Source organism: Falco punctatus (assembly GCF_963210335.1).
Source record: "Falco punctatus genome assembly, chromosome: Z".
Taxonomy (NCBI): Eukaryota; Metazoa; Chordata; class Aves; order Falconiformes; family Falconidae; genus Falco; species Falco punctatus.
Window position 1 is genome coordinate 13317393 of NC_137586.1, and position 15947 is coordinate 13333339.

Below are 15947 nucleotides of genomic sequence, written 5' to 3' on the forward strand. Positions count from 1 at the left end.
GGGCACAGACGTGCAGTCTCGCACAAACCATGCCTCCCGGTCATAGCTATTAATTATGAAATGCAACAGTTACTTTCTGGTATTTTGTGGTCTTCTAACTTCTTAGGATATTATTTCTACGATCACTGTTGGTAGATTACTGAAGAAATTGTTAAAAGTACTATTTTAAGATGCAATATAGAACATCTGTAGGAAATTATATAAAAGTACAAATGTTAAGCCACAGTAATGTCCTTGAACACAATTCAAACAACTTTGATCCTCTAAAATAAATCACACTAAGAAAGTGATGCGCTTTGCTTCATTTTTGTATTGTCACCAGAGATTGTGTAAGTCATTCTTACCACTCAGTAGTCAGGGATAATATTAATAATTTCCAAGTGAGACCATAGTAATTTTTTTTTTTTCACTACAGGAAATTGAGACAGTAAGCCAAAAGGAAATTCACCTATACTGAATACTTAAGTTTGAGGAAAAAAAACCCACCACAGTAAACAAGAGTAATTTAGAATTTTATTAGGTATCTTTACCAGTCCTGTAGTTCAAAGATTTGTAATTGTTTTTCAAATCTAAAATTTATCACAATAAATGGATGCGCTGCACAGAAGACAACAGAAATGAACTGCTGACACTGTGTATTCTGAAAGTATATTCTTGCTTACATAAGCAAGAGGTGAAAAATGGTCAACAAAAGCATTTTAAACTTAAAATAAACCCAAAGGACTTGGATTCTGTTGAATTGTGGAAAAATCAACTTCATAACATATGAACATACAGTTTTCCACATGTGCAAAGCAGGACCTCATCTTCTGACAAACAACACAACTCAGCTACAGTCCAAAGCTGTAGAAACTACCCGCAGATCGCCAGCGCTTGGGCCACATCCCACAGCAGCAATGCAGGGAGAGTTCAGTCCCTTGCAGTATGACGTGAAGTTTTCTACACCTGGTCCAACACCCAGCAGCTTCAGTGTACCTCCTGTTTTGAGCAGGTTGTTTGCAACAGAGAGGTGTGAAAGAAGAGAGGCAATTTTTGATTCTAAGTACAGCCCACCTCACTGTTTTGCCAAGTTGGCTGCTGCAGAAGACTCCCCAGAAACGGCACTCCCTTTTCAGTAAGAGGTTAGGCCCATTGTTAGCAGTGGTATGAATACACCACTCCATGGGACGCCAGCAGGCATTCCTTTACTTCAGTTTAGGAGTCCCTCCTGTGGCTGAAAAAGGCTACTGAGATGAGAAGGTAAACTAATTTCACAAATAATTCCAAAATACAAAACTTTTCCGATCCTTAACAGTGCTAGCAGAAAGTAGCAGGGTAGGAACGGGGACGTGTATGTACAGAAACATTTCAGCAGTGGCGTTCTTGCAGATATGTAATAAATTACTAGATAGAAAACAATAATGCTGCCAGAACAGTTATGAGTAATGACTAAGTAAATCCTGGCTCCTATCTTCATTTACCAATTCATCACCAGTACTGCAGACAAAAGGGTAAATTGGTATCAGATGAAATTCCAAGGAACTGAGCTACATTAAGAATTAATCAAGATGCAGAGAAGCCTAGTGGCTTCACCAGCAAAACATGTTACCATATGCCAGAAAGAAACCACCTGCTGATATTAAGAAATCAGTTTGAAAATGTCATCTGCTTTCAAGACAAATTTGGTTTTATTTTTAAGTCATTTAACTGGCTATCATACAGCTGAATGTTCAGATTTTCCCTTGTGTAATTGCTTAGAACAAGCCAAAGACAAAAAAACAAAGCACAAACAAAAATTCTTGGAAAACACTGTAAAAAGCAGCAACATATTACACGAACACCACAGTAACATCTGTGCTGCAATCACTGGCTATAGAAGATCAATTCCCCTTTCTGCTTCTTCAGCTTCAGTCTTCTGAGCCAAGGCTTAGGAATGTTTGCAAGGAAATAAAAAGGAAGCCTTCATATTTCTAATTCCAGAGTTTAACAAAAAACGCAATACTTCCTATTAATCTTTACAGCTTGCACTCAGTTTTATAAAAAATATAGTATTTTATATATCCATAAATATAGCACAGACATCAAAACATACACCTACAGTTTTGCTTCAGTAATATCCTCATCAGGGCAACAATAGTATTCCACAAAACAGATCTGTCCGTCTTCATTCCTAATCATATACTGCAACGAAAGAAATCCTTGAGCATCTGTTCGAATGGACACTTTACAAGATAAAGCCAGTGCCTTTGTAGATGGTTTAAGCAAAGAAATCTTGTACCTGCAGGGGGGAAAAGAAAAGAAATAAATAAAAAAAAAAAAGTAATTTGAAAAAAAAAATTGTGCAGAGAGGAGCTGAAACGTTACTCCTAATTAAAGCCACAGAGTAACTGAAAAACACCTAGCAACATGCTAATTTGATCTTTTCCTGGTAACAGCAGTGGACAGACATTGTTATCGCTTAGCTTTTGATCACAGACAGACTTTTATCAGATGGGAAGTATTTCCCCCCCCCCCCCCCCCCCAGTGAAATAAATGTTACAGTAATGCAAAATCAGTTTTTTAAACTTTCCAGCAAGAATGCATGACCTGCCACAGAGGGCACTGAACACAGACTTCCTAACCTGTTTGTCTGAGTCTGGCTACAGTGGAATGCTTCCATCAAATCAGAGTCTCTAGGGTAGTCCAGATGTGCACTTCCTGCATTTCCAAAAGTGGATAACCTGGAAGACAAAGGGCACCATCTCAAAATACCTGATCACAGCTCTCTATAAACTCATCAGAATCAGTTGCATATCTCAATATGCATATCTCAATGGCTGCATCACAAAACACTACTGATTTTTTTTTTAATTTATTTAATTAAAGATCTTAAACTGTCCGTATCAGTGTCATACTTACCAGGTTGTGAATAGAGTCATTACTATGTTGATTAATCACATACTGTAATTTTCTATACTCATTACAATTCTTCTTGAAATAAAGCAATATTCTAAAATAGCTTTCCCCTCTTCACCCTGAAAATTTCCAGTTCTTACCAACAGAAGCCAAGCATGAACATTTCAGTTGAAAGCAAAGTTTCCAGTACCTGAAGTAGGGTTTATCTGGAGACGTGGTAATCTGCAGAACTTCACTGGTCATATCCAGTTCAGAAAATGCTTCTCGTAGCCCCTCTGACTGCAGGATGATTTTATTAACAACATTCGTACTGCAGAAATCAAAGTCTAACAACTCAGCAGGTTCTTCAGTGTTAATTTTGCACACTGTCACTACTCCTCCTTCTTCCAAGAACAGCATCAGTGGACTGCCATAACCACGGTAACACATCCTAAGGGCTGTTGATGTTCCTGAAAAGAAAAATGAAACATACATTCTCCACAGAGCTAGCCAGCACATCTGATCACTTTAGAGAATTCACATTTTACTGGCACATGGGACACAGATCAATCTGATTTAGCCTGTTTGGTCCAGCCTCCAGTACACTAATTCAGCATGCTTAGTGCAGTCTCCTAGACGGCCTATGAAGTGTTAACGGTTACACAGCAAAATGAAATAATTTGTAAGTAGACACTGATTCAAGTCCAACTCATGTCATGTACCGAAAGCGTAACGCTAGCTGTGACAATGAAGCTGGATATGCTACAAGTAGTTTAGTGGAACTGGAAAATCCTCCACAGTCCTGAGGCTCCCTCTGGCTCACACAGTCCTGCTTTACTACTCTTTGTTACTTGTGCAACCCGAACCGAAGTTAACGCAGCTTAGCCTGCATTACAGTCACATCCCCCTATTGCTAGGTAATCAAAATCCGAATGTTTCATTTCCCAAAATCAGAGCACCGTTTAGTAGTTGATTTCGGTCTTTAGGTCAATCACAACAGAAACAGCAGCGGAATGTGGAGTTCAACACGCAGCAGTTAACGGTAGAACTGCCCAGAAAAGCTGTCACGGTATCACTCAGCTCCACGCCGAATACACAGCGTGGCCTGTAGCACCCATAGAGTCATGCTAACTTGCAGTTATTTTTGCTTGTGAAATCATGTTTGAACAGCCATCAAATTACAAAAAACCCTAAAAAACTTATTTATAGTAAATAAAATTCACTAAGACCTGTTTTTTTTGTTTAAACAAACAGGCTCATGTCGTTCAGTATTTGTATGCATGATTGTAAAGGCACCTTCCCATGCACCTCTGTCACTGAAAAGACTACAAACAGGATCAGTTACACAGTCTACTTGGTATTTGTAATTCACACACTTGATAAGCAAGATCTAAAGTGCTCTGATAGCACCTGAGGTGCTACGCAGGCCAGCTTCAGAGTTCTGTGAGACCTTAGGTAAGTATCATTCCTCAGCACCTCACTTGCATGCTGGAGATAACGCTCACAGAACAGACGCAGGTGAAGCCTGAAGAAGGGAAGGAACAGAGGGTGCCACACAACAACTTTTGCACTGGGAACAGAACAGTGGACTGATGGTGCTACATGGAACCCCTGCAGGCTTCTTCAAGCCCAGTAAATCTGCACCCGAACATTTCCTAATTCACATACATGCTTGTCAGTATTTCTGAGGTAGCTGGATGTTCCTGGGTGGCACAAGGCACAGAAACAGTGGAAAAGAGATCACATTTATTACTGAGTTGATACAATCTTTTTTTGTTAGCCATGCAAATTTCAGCCTCTTTCAGCCTCTCCTGCTGCATCAGTGCCTGACACACTGGCTAGGCTCACATCCATCAGCTCCTTTCTTTTCTCCATCAACTGTTATCACAACACACACTTGTATGAGCTTAAGTAAACAGGACGGATCCTGCTCAATAGCAAGAGGTGCCATGCCCAGAAGGACTTAAGGTGAGGAAGTTAGAACTTTTGCCAAGACTGGAAATCTCCCTGTAGCTATGTACAGGTTTCACTATGTGATTATATGCAATACACATACACTGTCAAGGTAAATATGCATCATACCTGGCAAAGAACTGGTACCAAAAATGGTCAAGCAGTCAAGAAGAACAGATAAATTGATCCGGAACGTCACTGCTTCCTCCTGAACAGCAAATTCCTGAAAAATTTCTGCCTGTGAGATTAAGAGAGGGGAGTTTCCACAATTATTTTACATTTTACAGTTATTTCCCTAAATACAGCACTCTCACTTTCAGAGATCAGTGCAATGCAAAGTGATTTCTACATGCAACACCGTATCGATTAAAGAAAAACAGTCCTCAAAACTAGTAAAATAAAATCAAGTCACAGCTGAAACAAAATAGCATGGCATAAACATGAAAACATAGCCACTTGTCTTTATAGTTTAAGAACAAGCTACAAACCTTGAAGTTCAAAGATGCCTACTTTTGCAGCTGGAATGTAAGCACCACCCTTCTCCAGAAATAATACTTACTTACTTTTTCACTCAGAGCATGAATAAACATTTTGAATAATAAAAATATGTAAGAACAGGATAGAATAGTGAGTTCACCTCACTGAAATGTGTTAAAACATGTGTTTGACTAGTCTGATGGGGGTAAACTAGTGCAGGCTACACTGTGTGCCACCAGACACTAGCTGCTTCGTGCTAACTGCACCGAGTATTTCAGAAATAAAGCAGGTTGATGTGAGCTGCTTTTTGAAAAAGCAGTTACACATTTTTACTGGTAGTCAAGAGGACAAACTGCACCCCAGGGTTCATCAAACACAGCATAACCAGCTGGTCAAAAGAGGTCATTATCCTTCTGTATTCAGTGTTGGAATGACCTCACCTTGGATACTGTCTGCAGTTCTGAGCCCTGCAACTTAAGAAGGCCCGGCCTGCACGGGGCGGCTGAGGCTCTGGGCTCCTCTGGTTTGGAGCAAAGGGGGCTGAGGGGCGACCTCGCTGCAGCGTCCTGGGGAGGGGACGTGGGGAGGGAGGTGCTGATCCCTTCTGCCCGGGATCCGGTGACGGACACGCGGGAATGGTTCAAAGCTGCGCCAGGGGAGGCTCAGGCTGGACGTCAGGAAGCACTTCTTCACCGAGAGGGTGGTCAGACACTGCAACAGGCTTCCTGGGGCGGTGGGCGATGCCCCAGGCCTGTCAGTGCTTCAGAGGCGTTTGGCCAATGCCCTTAGTAACGAGCTTTAACCCTTGGTCAGCCCCGAAGCGGTGTCAGGCGGCTGGACTAGGTGATCGTTGTGTGTCCCTTCCAACTGGAAGTATTGTATACGTAACAGCTCAACACTCTCAAAGGAACCACCTCCAGTCACTGCTGCTCTGTCCCTGCCCACATGTGCCCGCTGCTTAACTTCCACTAGGAGATGCTGGCCACTTCATGAACCAGCTTAACTCACTGAATACCAGGAAGCTAACCTAACAAATACAGCACCAGTATGAATGAGGACTGTGCAGCCAAAGTAGGAGAAAGCAAGGGGATGTGCAGGAACAGGGAGACTCAGGCTTCTCCTATTTCAGACACAGCTCAGGCTGCAGTTTCACAGACAGCAAAGACACAGATTCTAAAGGACAGAGGAAAAGTCAGGTTTGAATTACTACCACAGCACTGCTCACCCCTTCCATTTACATCCCCACTATCATACATGTTTTCAAAACCACGAACCAGCACAAACTTTGTTCTGATGAACAAAGCATTTATGAGCTGGATATGAGTTAAATAACAAGAAGCAAACAAGCAAAACTACTTGGAAAGTAGACCATAGTTAAAAGAAGGAAAAATTTAAAGTGCAACTTAAAAAATTCAAGTGATGTGAAGCCAAGAGTCACAGCTACAAAAGAGGTGGAAGGAAAGCAAGCACGGGTGCTTTTGATGTTATATTAAATGCAAGTTAAGAAGAAATAATTTAGATTGCTATTTAAAGCTGCCTATATGGACAGTTCAGCATAGTTGAGATCCCCTGTCTGTGCGTAAGCTCTCATGCGCCCTTTCAGGACAAAGCTCAGGACAGGCAGGATCAAAGAGCGAAAGGTGCAGAGCACTGTCCCAGTCCTGTGATGAAGCACACACTCCTGCCCTGTGGTGGAAGCTCTCAGCTTAGCCCAGCTGATATGCTGTAGATGAGGGTCTGTGAATTTACACTTTCAGAGCTGGCTTTTTGGCTTTGGGATGAAACATAACAAAAATACTTAAGGGTAGGCAGATAATTCATGAACTTGTTCACGCATCTAAGAGTGGTATGGTCCGAAGGAGCAGCGGCCTGAGCCGGTGCCAACGCATTAAACAAGGGTGCAGGCTCATCACACAGGCATGAACAAACCAGCTACCGAGCTCGGCCTTTCAGCGTCCCACGAATGACCACGGCCCCCCTGCAGCACACCAGCTCCGCAGCTACGCCGCGAGTTCAGCAGTTTCCCCTTCTCCACGGGTAAATTTGCCCTGCGCTCCTCTGCCACGTAGCCGGGACCTTTCCAAGGCCCCCAACAGCTGCCCCAGCCCCCCCGCCCTCGCCAGCGCCGCGGCGGGGCCGCCCCGGCAGCAGCAGCCGGGCCCGGGCCCCGGGCGGGGGACGCAGCCCCCACCTGGATGAAGGCGTTGGCCTGGATGCACTTGGCGTCCTCCACCGTCACCCTGAGGCCGTTGGCCGTGGCGAAGCAGGTGGCGTGGTCCCGGAAGTGGACGGCCCTGAGGAGGCTGGAGAGGTGGCGGGCGTTGTCCAGGCTGGCGGTCAGCACGTACGGCTCCCCGCTGGCGGGCGGCTGCGCCGAGAACGGCATGGCGGCCTCCCGCCGCGCGCGCACCGCTTCCGGCAGGGACCGGAAGTGCGAGCAGCCGGAAGTGCGAGCAGCCGGAAGTGCGAGCAGCCGGAAGTGCTGGCCGCCGTGGGCACGGCGTGGTGCGGCTGAGATGGCGGCGGCGAAGAGGAAGCGGGGTGTCCCGGCTGCGCAGCCGAAGAAGCGCGCTAAGAGGGCCCCGAGCGCGGCCGAGCCGGATGGCAGGCCGGGCCCGGAGGAGTACAGCATCCCGCCGCCGGTCTCCCAGGTACCTCCCAGCCCCCTGCCCGGGGCGGAGCGGAGTAGGCCGCGCCGGGCGGCCCCGCTCTGCTCCCTGCCCGAGCGGCGACTGCCCGTAGGAAAGGCAACTCGCCTGCGTGTCTGGCCCGTGTGCTAGGGAGGTATTCACACCCCAGCGCGGTGCCGGGAGCCGGGGTGTCGGGGGGGAACCCGGCTGCTAAGCGAGGGTAGAGAGAGGCTTATTTATAAATTTTTTGTAATCCCAGCGCAAATAAAAGCAACATGCAATGGTATGTGATGTCTATGATAATACAGAAAGAGCGTTATTCTGGTCGATGTGAATACAATGTGTTACCGTCATCTCAGAGGTACGTTAAGGAGTTGGATGATTCTGCTATACACAGAGATTATATGGAAATTATGCCCGTTTCATTTAAAAATCAACCTGAGGAGGCTTCAGTAATTACCTTGTAGTTTGCTTTAAAAAAAAAGATGAAAGTAGCATGTTGAAGTCTTGAGATTTCTGATCACATGCCCATTGGTAGGAAAAGCCAAATTGTGCTCTGAGACTGCAATTTAGCTCATTTTGCAGGGAAGGAGGGGTGCCTTTTGTAAGTAAGAAATGCTATGGGCTTTCTTAATACTTACGGGGTTTGTACAGCTTTGCACAGGAACATACTGAAGTTTGAAGGATATTTCTTCATATAAAAAGTGTTGTCCCTGCATTCTGTAGGGAAGTCATCACTTGCTGAGAGTGATTCTGTGCAGATGGGCAGATAATGTCAATAACAAATATTCTTAATGCGTTTTACTGTAATTACACTTAAAACATTTATTGTTGCTGTGTTGTAGTAGCTTTAAGGCTAGAAACACCATGTTTAACTTTTGTGTCTTTTTCTTAGGGTAAATGGAAAAACAAGAAACGAGTGCTTATTTTCTCTTCTCGTGGAATTAATTTCAGAACAAGGCATCTAATGCAAGACTTAAGGACCTTGATGCCCCACTCTAAAGCAGGTAGGGTTAAACATTGTCTCTAACTTACATTTAAGTTTCAACAACCTGTTCTTTTTAAAAATGTGGTACATAACTGTTTTGATGAAACTTTTATCTTAAACAAACAAACAGCATGCTCATTTCAAGCCAAGAAATACAGTGACTGTGGTAACTTTATTTTAATAGTTTCTAGGAAGTTACTCCTATGGCCTCAGTCCTGTAAATGCCCAGATACTTTTGTTGCTGTGTTTACCTATTGCATAACATGGCTGAAACAACTTGATCGTTATTCCTGCTCTTTCATGTATAACCAGCAAATGTTTTGCAAAAGGACTGACTGTTGAAAGAACTTACTGTGTTAAATTGGTTTTCCAGCCTTCTGAATGTTGTTCTTGTCTTCCAGATACTAAAATGGACCGTAAAGACCAGTTGTTTGTAATTAATGAGGTAATCCTGGATTTAACTGGTGCTTCTTTTTTATTTTCTCTGGAAATCAAATATGCCAGAGAACAGGGCAACCAAGTTCAAAGGATCTCATACTAGTTATAGGAGTTGTATAGCTTCATAGATGAAAAATAATTATTTCAAAAAGCGTTCATCTTAAAACAGGGAGTTGATTTTTGATTAATAAAACCAAATGAAACCTTTAATTAAATGTAGACGTTTGTTGTGAAGAAATAAAATGGAATGTGCCTTTCTCTATATAGCTGAAAGATGTCTTACAGGTTATACTTGGAGAAAGCAGGGAACAAAGATGCAGCCAGGCCAAACAATGTAGTAAGACATTGACAGTTCCGAAACTAGAACCTAATGTCACAGCTCCTGTTCTAATGTTTATATCCTGGATAGCTTATCAGATTGCTTGCAGCTTTAGCGAAGTTACTGCTCCTCTAATAAATACGTGAAATTTTTCAACAAGTGCTTCAACTAAAGTTTGTGGATCAATAGGTGTAATTTATTAACACAAGACCTTTGCTTTTGAACTTGCATTTTGGAGGGGGAAAGATACTAGAGATTAATGTGGAAAGTTTTTTAAACTCTTGAGAATTTTGTAAACAGCTAATTTGATGTGTCTTCTGTAGGTGTGTGAAATGAAAAACTGCAATAAGTGCATCTTTTTTGAAGCCAAGAAGAAACAGGATCTCTATATGTGGTAAGGAAATGTTTTCTTACATTTCTATACATAGCTGGGGGTGCTTCCATTCTGTCTAAATTTTCTTAATATAATAGTGAAGATGCTTGAAACAGTGTTGCTTAGTTAAACCTGTATTAATCTTGCGCTTCTGTGGGTAGTGCAGGTTTACAGTACATGACCAGCTTTTGTAGACTGTTTACAGAAGCGTTTCAAAAACTGGTTTAGAAAGAAAGTATTTACGTTAATAACACTATGAAAGTAACTGAAATTACTTCAGTAAAGACATAACCGGTTGGAGTGTACTGCAGAAATCCAGCATACTTTCTGGCTGCTGTTGACATTTTTGTTTTCTCTTTTCCCCCACTACCTGTCCTCGGCAGGCTTTCGAATACACCACAGGGACCATCAGCTAAATTCTTAGTGCAGAATGGTAAGCTGGTTGACAGTATTATGTTTGGACTCTTTCTCTCTTGTCTGTACAGTTTTCTGTAAATACTAAAATGATCTTTTTTTAAAAAAATCACTGTAGTTCACACACTGGCTGAATTGAAGATGACAGGAAACTGCCTAAGGGGCTCACGGCCCCTTTTGTCTTTTGATCCAGTAAGTATAGGTTTTATTTTATTGAGTATGCTTTTGTTTTCTTTGTGTGACTGCATTTAGCTTTGCATGTACATTTACATTTTTTTCTTTGTAGACATTTGACAAGGAGCCACACTATGCCCTGCTAAAAGAATTGTTTATTCAGGTCAGTGTGTAGTTTTGCTATCCAATGTTTCTTCTTCATTGGAAATGTTTTTGGGGGTTTTTTTACAACATATTTAAAAATCTCAAGTGTTTTTTTAAGTAGTAGTTCTACAGTTCTGAAATTGTAAAAACTCTTCAAAGCATTAGGGTCACGTGCTTAAAATTACTGGGACACTTGTTCTAAAGTTTTGAGTTTTAAAACGTAACCTGGGATTGGGATCTTAGCAAATTAAAATTAATTAAAAATGAGCCAGTCGTCTTAAATTACAATTATTTAGAAATGCTGCCTTTTATTACAGATATTTAGTACACCACAGTATCACCCCAAAAGCCAGCCTTTTGTAGATCATGTTTTCACCTTCAGCATTACAGACGAGAGGATCTGGTTTCGGAATTACCAGGTTGGTGGTTTCTTTTGACTCTTCAAGAGATGCTCAGTGGAGTCATTTCATATCACATCCATTAATTACAATAATACGAGAAGAATAATTATGATCAGGATATGCCAGCAGCTATTGCTTACACAGAATAATTACAGTGTCCTAAAATGACTTACCTTCTCCCGTATCTCTGGAGAGAGCTGGTTTAGGTTTTGTGTACTTCAGCTTGCATTCTGTTAGTTGTGACTCTGTGATGGTTGCCTCAGTAGCGGGAAGTACTATTCAAAGCCTAAGCTTTGCTTGCCTTTTAACCTTACTTGCTGCTTTGACCCAAAGTGTGCTGGAGCTTACTTTCTAAAGGAGGAAATCACAAATACCTAGTACTCTCTAAGTGCTTGCTTGAACCTAAAAGAACTGATTTATATACAGAATTGTGTTTATACAAGTCTAGTTTAATCAGCTTTGGTGGCGTCATATGTTGGATTTAAATTCAGTTGTGTATCACCATATGCAGGGTGCCTGCAAGGCTATATACTTTGATTTGATTGATGAGAAATGAAGACAGTATTCTTTTTTTATTGCAGATAATAGAAGAATGTGCATCTCTAGTTGAAATTGGTCCTCGTTTTGTCCTGAACCTCATAAAAATCTTCCAAGGTAGCTTTGGAGGACCAACTCTGTATGAAAATCCCCATTACCAGTCCCCAAATATGGTAAGCAGCTTTGTCTTCTCTTTTCATTTAGCAACTGATTTTAAAGCTGACCTTGCAGTCTGTTTGTGGAGGAGAGTAATGCATGCCTTTCCCTGGGACCCTTTGTACAAAGGAGTGCCACAGCTGATCACGATTTGAGACAGAGTAATTTTGTAAAAATGGAATGAATGCAAAATTCATGTCACTGAAAAGACAGCATTACACTGAAGATTTTGAACATTAAGCAGAAAAACTACCACCTGTTCCTGTAATATCTGACTTCCTTCTTGTTTATTTGAAACCTGATTAAATTCTTATTTTTATAGCATCGACGGCTGATAAGATTGTCAGTGGCAGCTAAGTTTAGAGAGAAACAGCAAGTGAAGGAAGTGCGAATGATTGAGAAAAAAGGGACCAAAGTGCTTATTGAAGAAGATCCCACTGAAGTGGTCTTTGAAACTCCAGCTGAAGAACAGCCAGTGGAAATACAGCTCGTGAAACCAGAGTCAAAGCCAATTGTTAAGGATAAAAGGAAGCCACGCAAAATTCAGAGGAAGAAACAAAAAAAGCTTTTTAGAACTGAAGCATCAGCATAAATGTTACAAGTGATGAAACTAGCTATATTGACATAATTTTGTAAATATTTGTTTTTACAGGCAGAACTTGACTTCAGTTTTAAATAAACAAAATATCAATCTCTTTATTAGGATTGAGTTTGCACTTTTATTTTCTTCCAGTCTTTGAGAGGATTCTGGGTTTTGAAAACAGCATGGCAGCAGGGAAGGGGGAATAAGACTCCAAATACGTCTGCTTTTGAGAATTGGCCTCTTACATTTGAATACCTCTGGGAAACAGCTCAGCGTAACAGGTGCAAGGAATAAAAATAACTGGTCATTGGTGCTCATCATGAGTTGCAATTCAAAAGTCAGCTTTCCTAGTCTTAACAGCAGTAGAAAATCCTTTAAGAGGTTTCTTCTGAGGAGTGGTGTTGATTCTTTTTTTTCTCTTCATAGTCCCTAGGGAATGCAAAGAGTTACAGCCTCTTAATTGCTTTTTTTTTTTTTTTTTTTTAATTGGTAGTAAAAAAGGCTGCTGCTTTTGACTGTGGTAACTCTTCTGCCTCATAAGGTTCACAGGACCTGAACAGCTATGGGGGAGAAACAGGCTAACTTCGGAGTCTAGCCCGTAATACCAAATTCATTGCAGGTTCCCTGAAGGCAAGAGGTTGGGTATCAAAACCATACGCAGTGGCCCAAAGTAGAATTGCCCATGATTCTCTGTTACAGGAACAGTGCTTAAAAGCATGGATTTTCCATGCTTTTTTTTACACATGCAAGAAACAACTTTTACAAAAATGCTCTCCTCTTGGTTCAATTGTAGTGGAGGTCTTATTTTTCAAAGTAGAGTGAGCCCATACAGATTTTTTCCATGTAAAATTGGCAAGTAAGCTTCCAATATTGCTTAAAAGTCTTTAAAACCAAAAGCCTTGATTTTGGACATGGATCATGTCTGTACTTTAAATGCAGCAGTGTTTCTTGCACACTGATGAGCAGCAGGAAGTCCAGAGTGGTTCACTGTAGTTCTTTCCCACTGCTTCAGAGCTGCAGCATGAGGTCAGCTTTAATTGGGTTGGTTTTATAAAGGTTTTAAGAAATGTCTGCGAGTCTGCCCTTTTGCTAGATGTAGTTAAATGAGTTCACTGCATTTGTAAGTTACTAGGGCAGGAAAGGAGCATACAGCCATTCTCTCACAGAAAGCCTAATGGCATCAGCCTCCAACCAGACTAAAAAATCAGGTGAGAATTTCTCTGTAGTGCGCAGCAAAAGTCTTGATTCCAAGAAACGTTTCTTGACTAATGTTAGCAAACTATTATAGACCTCTTGGGGAACCTCCAGTTCCAGACCTTATGACCTGGTTCTTCCACTGATTCTAGTGCTGTCTCTCTGTCCACTCCTCCAGCTTCCCTGTGTTTCAAGGTATTGATTGTGCCCTGTTCCTATTTGGTTCTTCTTGGTTTCAGCCTCTGGCATCTTGGTGCTGAACAGACACAGCTGCAATGAGGTGGTTTGTGTGCCATCTGATTGGAAAGGCTGGTAAATAGAGGCAATTGTTCAGTTCACGTAGTCTGATACATAGAATCAAAGAATATCTCTAGCTGACACTCATGAGGATCAAGTCCAGCTCTGCTCAGAACAGCCTAACACTAAACCATATGACGAAGATCACAGTCCAGATGCTCCTTGAACGCTGGCAGGTTTGGTGCTGTGACCAGCTCCAGGGACTGACCACCCTTTCAGTGAAGAGCCTTTTCCTAATGTCCAGCCTGAACTTCTCTTGATGCAGCGTCATGGTTTAACCCCAGCTGGCAGCTAAGCACCGCACAGCCAGTGGCTCACTCCCCCCCTGTGCTGGGATGGGGGAGAGAATTGAAAGAATGAAAGAGAAAAGTCATGGGTTGAGATAATTCCAGTTCATCAAATAAAGCAAAAGCTGCGCACACAAGCAAAACAGAAGGAATTAGCTCACACTTCCCATGGGCAGGCAGGTGTTGAGCCATCTCCACGAAAGCAGGGCTCCATCACGTGAAATTGGGAAGTCTGACTGTCTCCCCTTTCCTTCTTCCCCCAGCTTTGTATGCTGAGGGAGAAACAACGTATGGAACGGTTCTGAGGTCAGCTGGGGGCAGCTGTCCGGGCTGTGCCCCCTCCCAACCCCCTGTGCCCCCCCAGCCCCTCGCTGGTGGGGTGGGGTGAGAGGCAGAACAGGCCTTGGCTGGGTGTGAGCGCTGCGCAGCTGTAATGCAGACAGCCCCGCCTTACCAGCGCTGGTTCCAGCACAAATCCGTAACACAGCCCCACACCAGCTTCTATGAAGGAAATCAACTCTGTCCCAGCCAAAACCAGCACACGCAGCTTCACTCCACCCCCCGGCGCCGGCCGCTGCCGCCAGAGAGGGATCCCGGCTCCCGCTCCGCCGCCAGCCCTGGGGAGGCGCAGCTGCCATGAGCCCCCCTCAGCCATCTCCCCGCTGACCCAGCCGGGTGCCCTCAGCCGCTCCTCCGATGCCTTTTGCCCGGGAGGCGTTTTGCCATCTCGGTTCACCCTCCTCTGGGCACACCCGAGCAGCCCCATGTCCTTCGGACACCAGGGCACCCAAACCGCACGCAGCGCCGCTGGCCGTGGCGAGCGGCACGCTCCGGGGCGCGGCTGGCCCGTGTGGCTACCGGGGCCCGGGGCTCACCCGGCCCGGCCGGCGGGGTGGGAGGCGGCAGCTGCCCCGCGGCGGGCGGGACCGGGCTCCGCAGCCGGAGGAGCCGCAGGGCGGCGGCGGTCATAGCAGCGCCGGTGCAGGGGAGGGGTCGCTCCTCCCAACCTGCCCCCTTAATTGTACCCGTAACACAGCGAGGTTGGTTTGTTCCGCCCTAAGTCTACACCTACTAACTAGTTATTGGTTAGTTGCCGTCTCACCTCAGTTTAAAGGTACAGTTCATTTTAAATTCACTACCCATGCCCCCCGAGCGGACATCCACCGTCTGGGGGGGGGGGATTTGAGTAGGAGGTCGCGATCTCCCACCACCACAGTTGCTTTATCCTAGTGCCCTTGAGTCTTACCGCTTCAGCAGATTGTTTTTTTCTAGCGGTTACCAGTCACTGTCAGAAGGCTCCTTATTTACACTCTCGCGGAGCTCATCCACATCGGTGCTAACCGTCCCTTGTGAAGCGCCGGGTGGCCCGAGCCCCGGACCTTCTCCGGCAGCCCGCGAGGCTCCTGTCGCGGGCTGGTGTCTCTGTCACCCGTGCAGCTCCTGCCCGCAGCAGTTTTAGGGTTTTCACCGTATTTTCTCGCATCGTTTGCGCCCCGCAGCACTCAGGCGACTCTAGCACAAGGCGCTTGGTTATGTCGCATCGGGTGCCTGCGAGGCCGGCACGGCGGTAGGACGGGCACGGCACCCCCCGTGTGCCCCCCGCCGCCGCCAGCCCGCCGGGTGGTACCGGGTGGGCACCGGGTGGCACCGAGAGGCACCGGGCGGCGGCCCCGCCCCCTCCCGCGGCCTGCGCCCCGCCTCCCGCCCCGCCTTCCGCCCCGCCTCCCGC

General features: G+C 44.5%; 1 protein-coding gene and 1 long non-coding RNA gene across 2 annotated transcripts; both read right to left on the reverse strand.

The window, feature by feature from the left end:
• Window positions 1-491: 491 nt before the first annotated feature.
• On the reverse strand, window positions 492-7934 carry RAD1 (RAD1 checkpoint DNA exonuclease). The gene is made up of 6 exons (XM_080372156.1): window positions 7475-7934; window positions 4936-5044; window positions 3065-3323; window positions 2601-2699; window positions 2078-2257; window positions 492-1213 (listed from the first exon to the last, which is right to left on the reverse strand). The coding sequence occupies exons 1-6, from the start codon at window positions 7913-7915 to the stop codon at window positions 1195-1197; spliced, it is 1107 nt and encodes a 368-aa protein (XP_080228282.1). The 5' UTR covers window positions 7916-7934; the 3' UTR covers window positions 492-1194.
• Window positions 7935-12783: 4849 nt separating this feature from the next.
• LOC308056567 lies at window positions 12784-15872 on the reverse strand. Its single transcript, XR_013924877.1, has 2 exons — window positions 15465-15872; window positions 12784-14261 (listed from the first exon to the last, which is right to left on the reverse strand). It is a non-coding gene; the product is annotated as an uncharacterized lncRNA (long non-coding RNA).
• Window positions 15873-15947: the final 75 nt, after the last annotated feature.

Excerpts from the sequence above, each read along its gene's own strand:
- RAD1 (XM_080372156.1), bottom strand. The coding sequence starts at position 7,915 with ATGCTGTACTCCTCCGGGCCCGGCCTGCCATCCGGCTCGGCCGCGCTC. Across the intron at positions 2,700-3,064 it reads CCAGATAAACCCTACTTCAG|GTTATCCACTTTTGGAAATG; the intron begins GTACTGGAAACT and ends TTTGTCTTCCAG. Across the intron at positions 2,258-2,600 it reads AGCCAGACTCAGACAAACAG|GTACAAGATTTCTTTGCTTA; the intron begins GTTAGGAAGTCT and ends TCCCCCCTGCAG.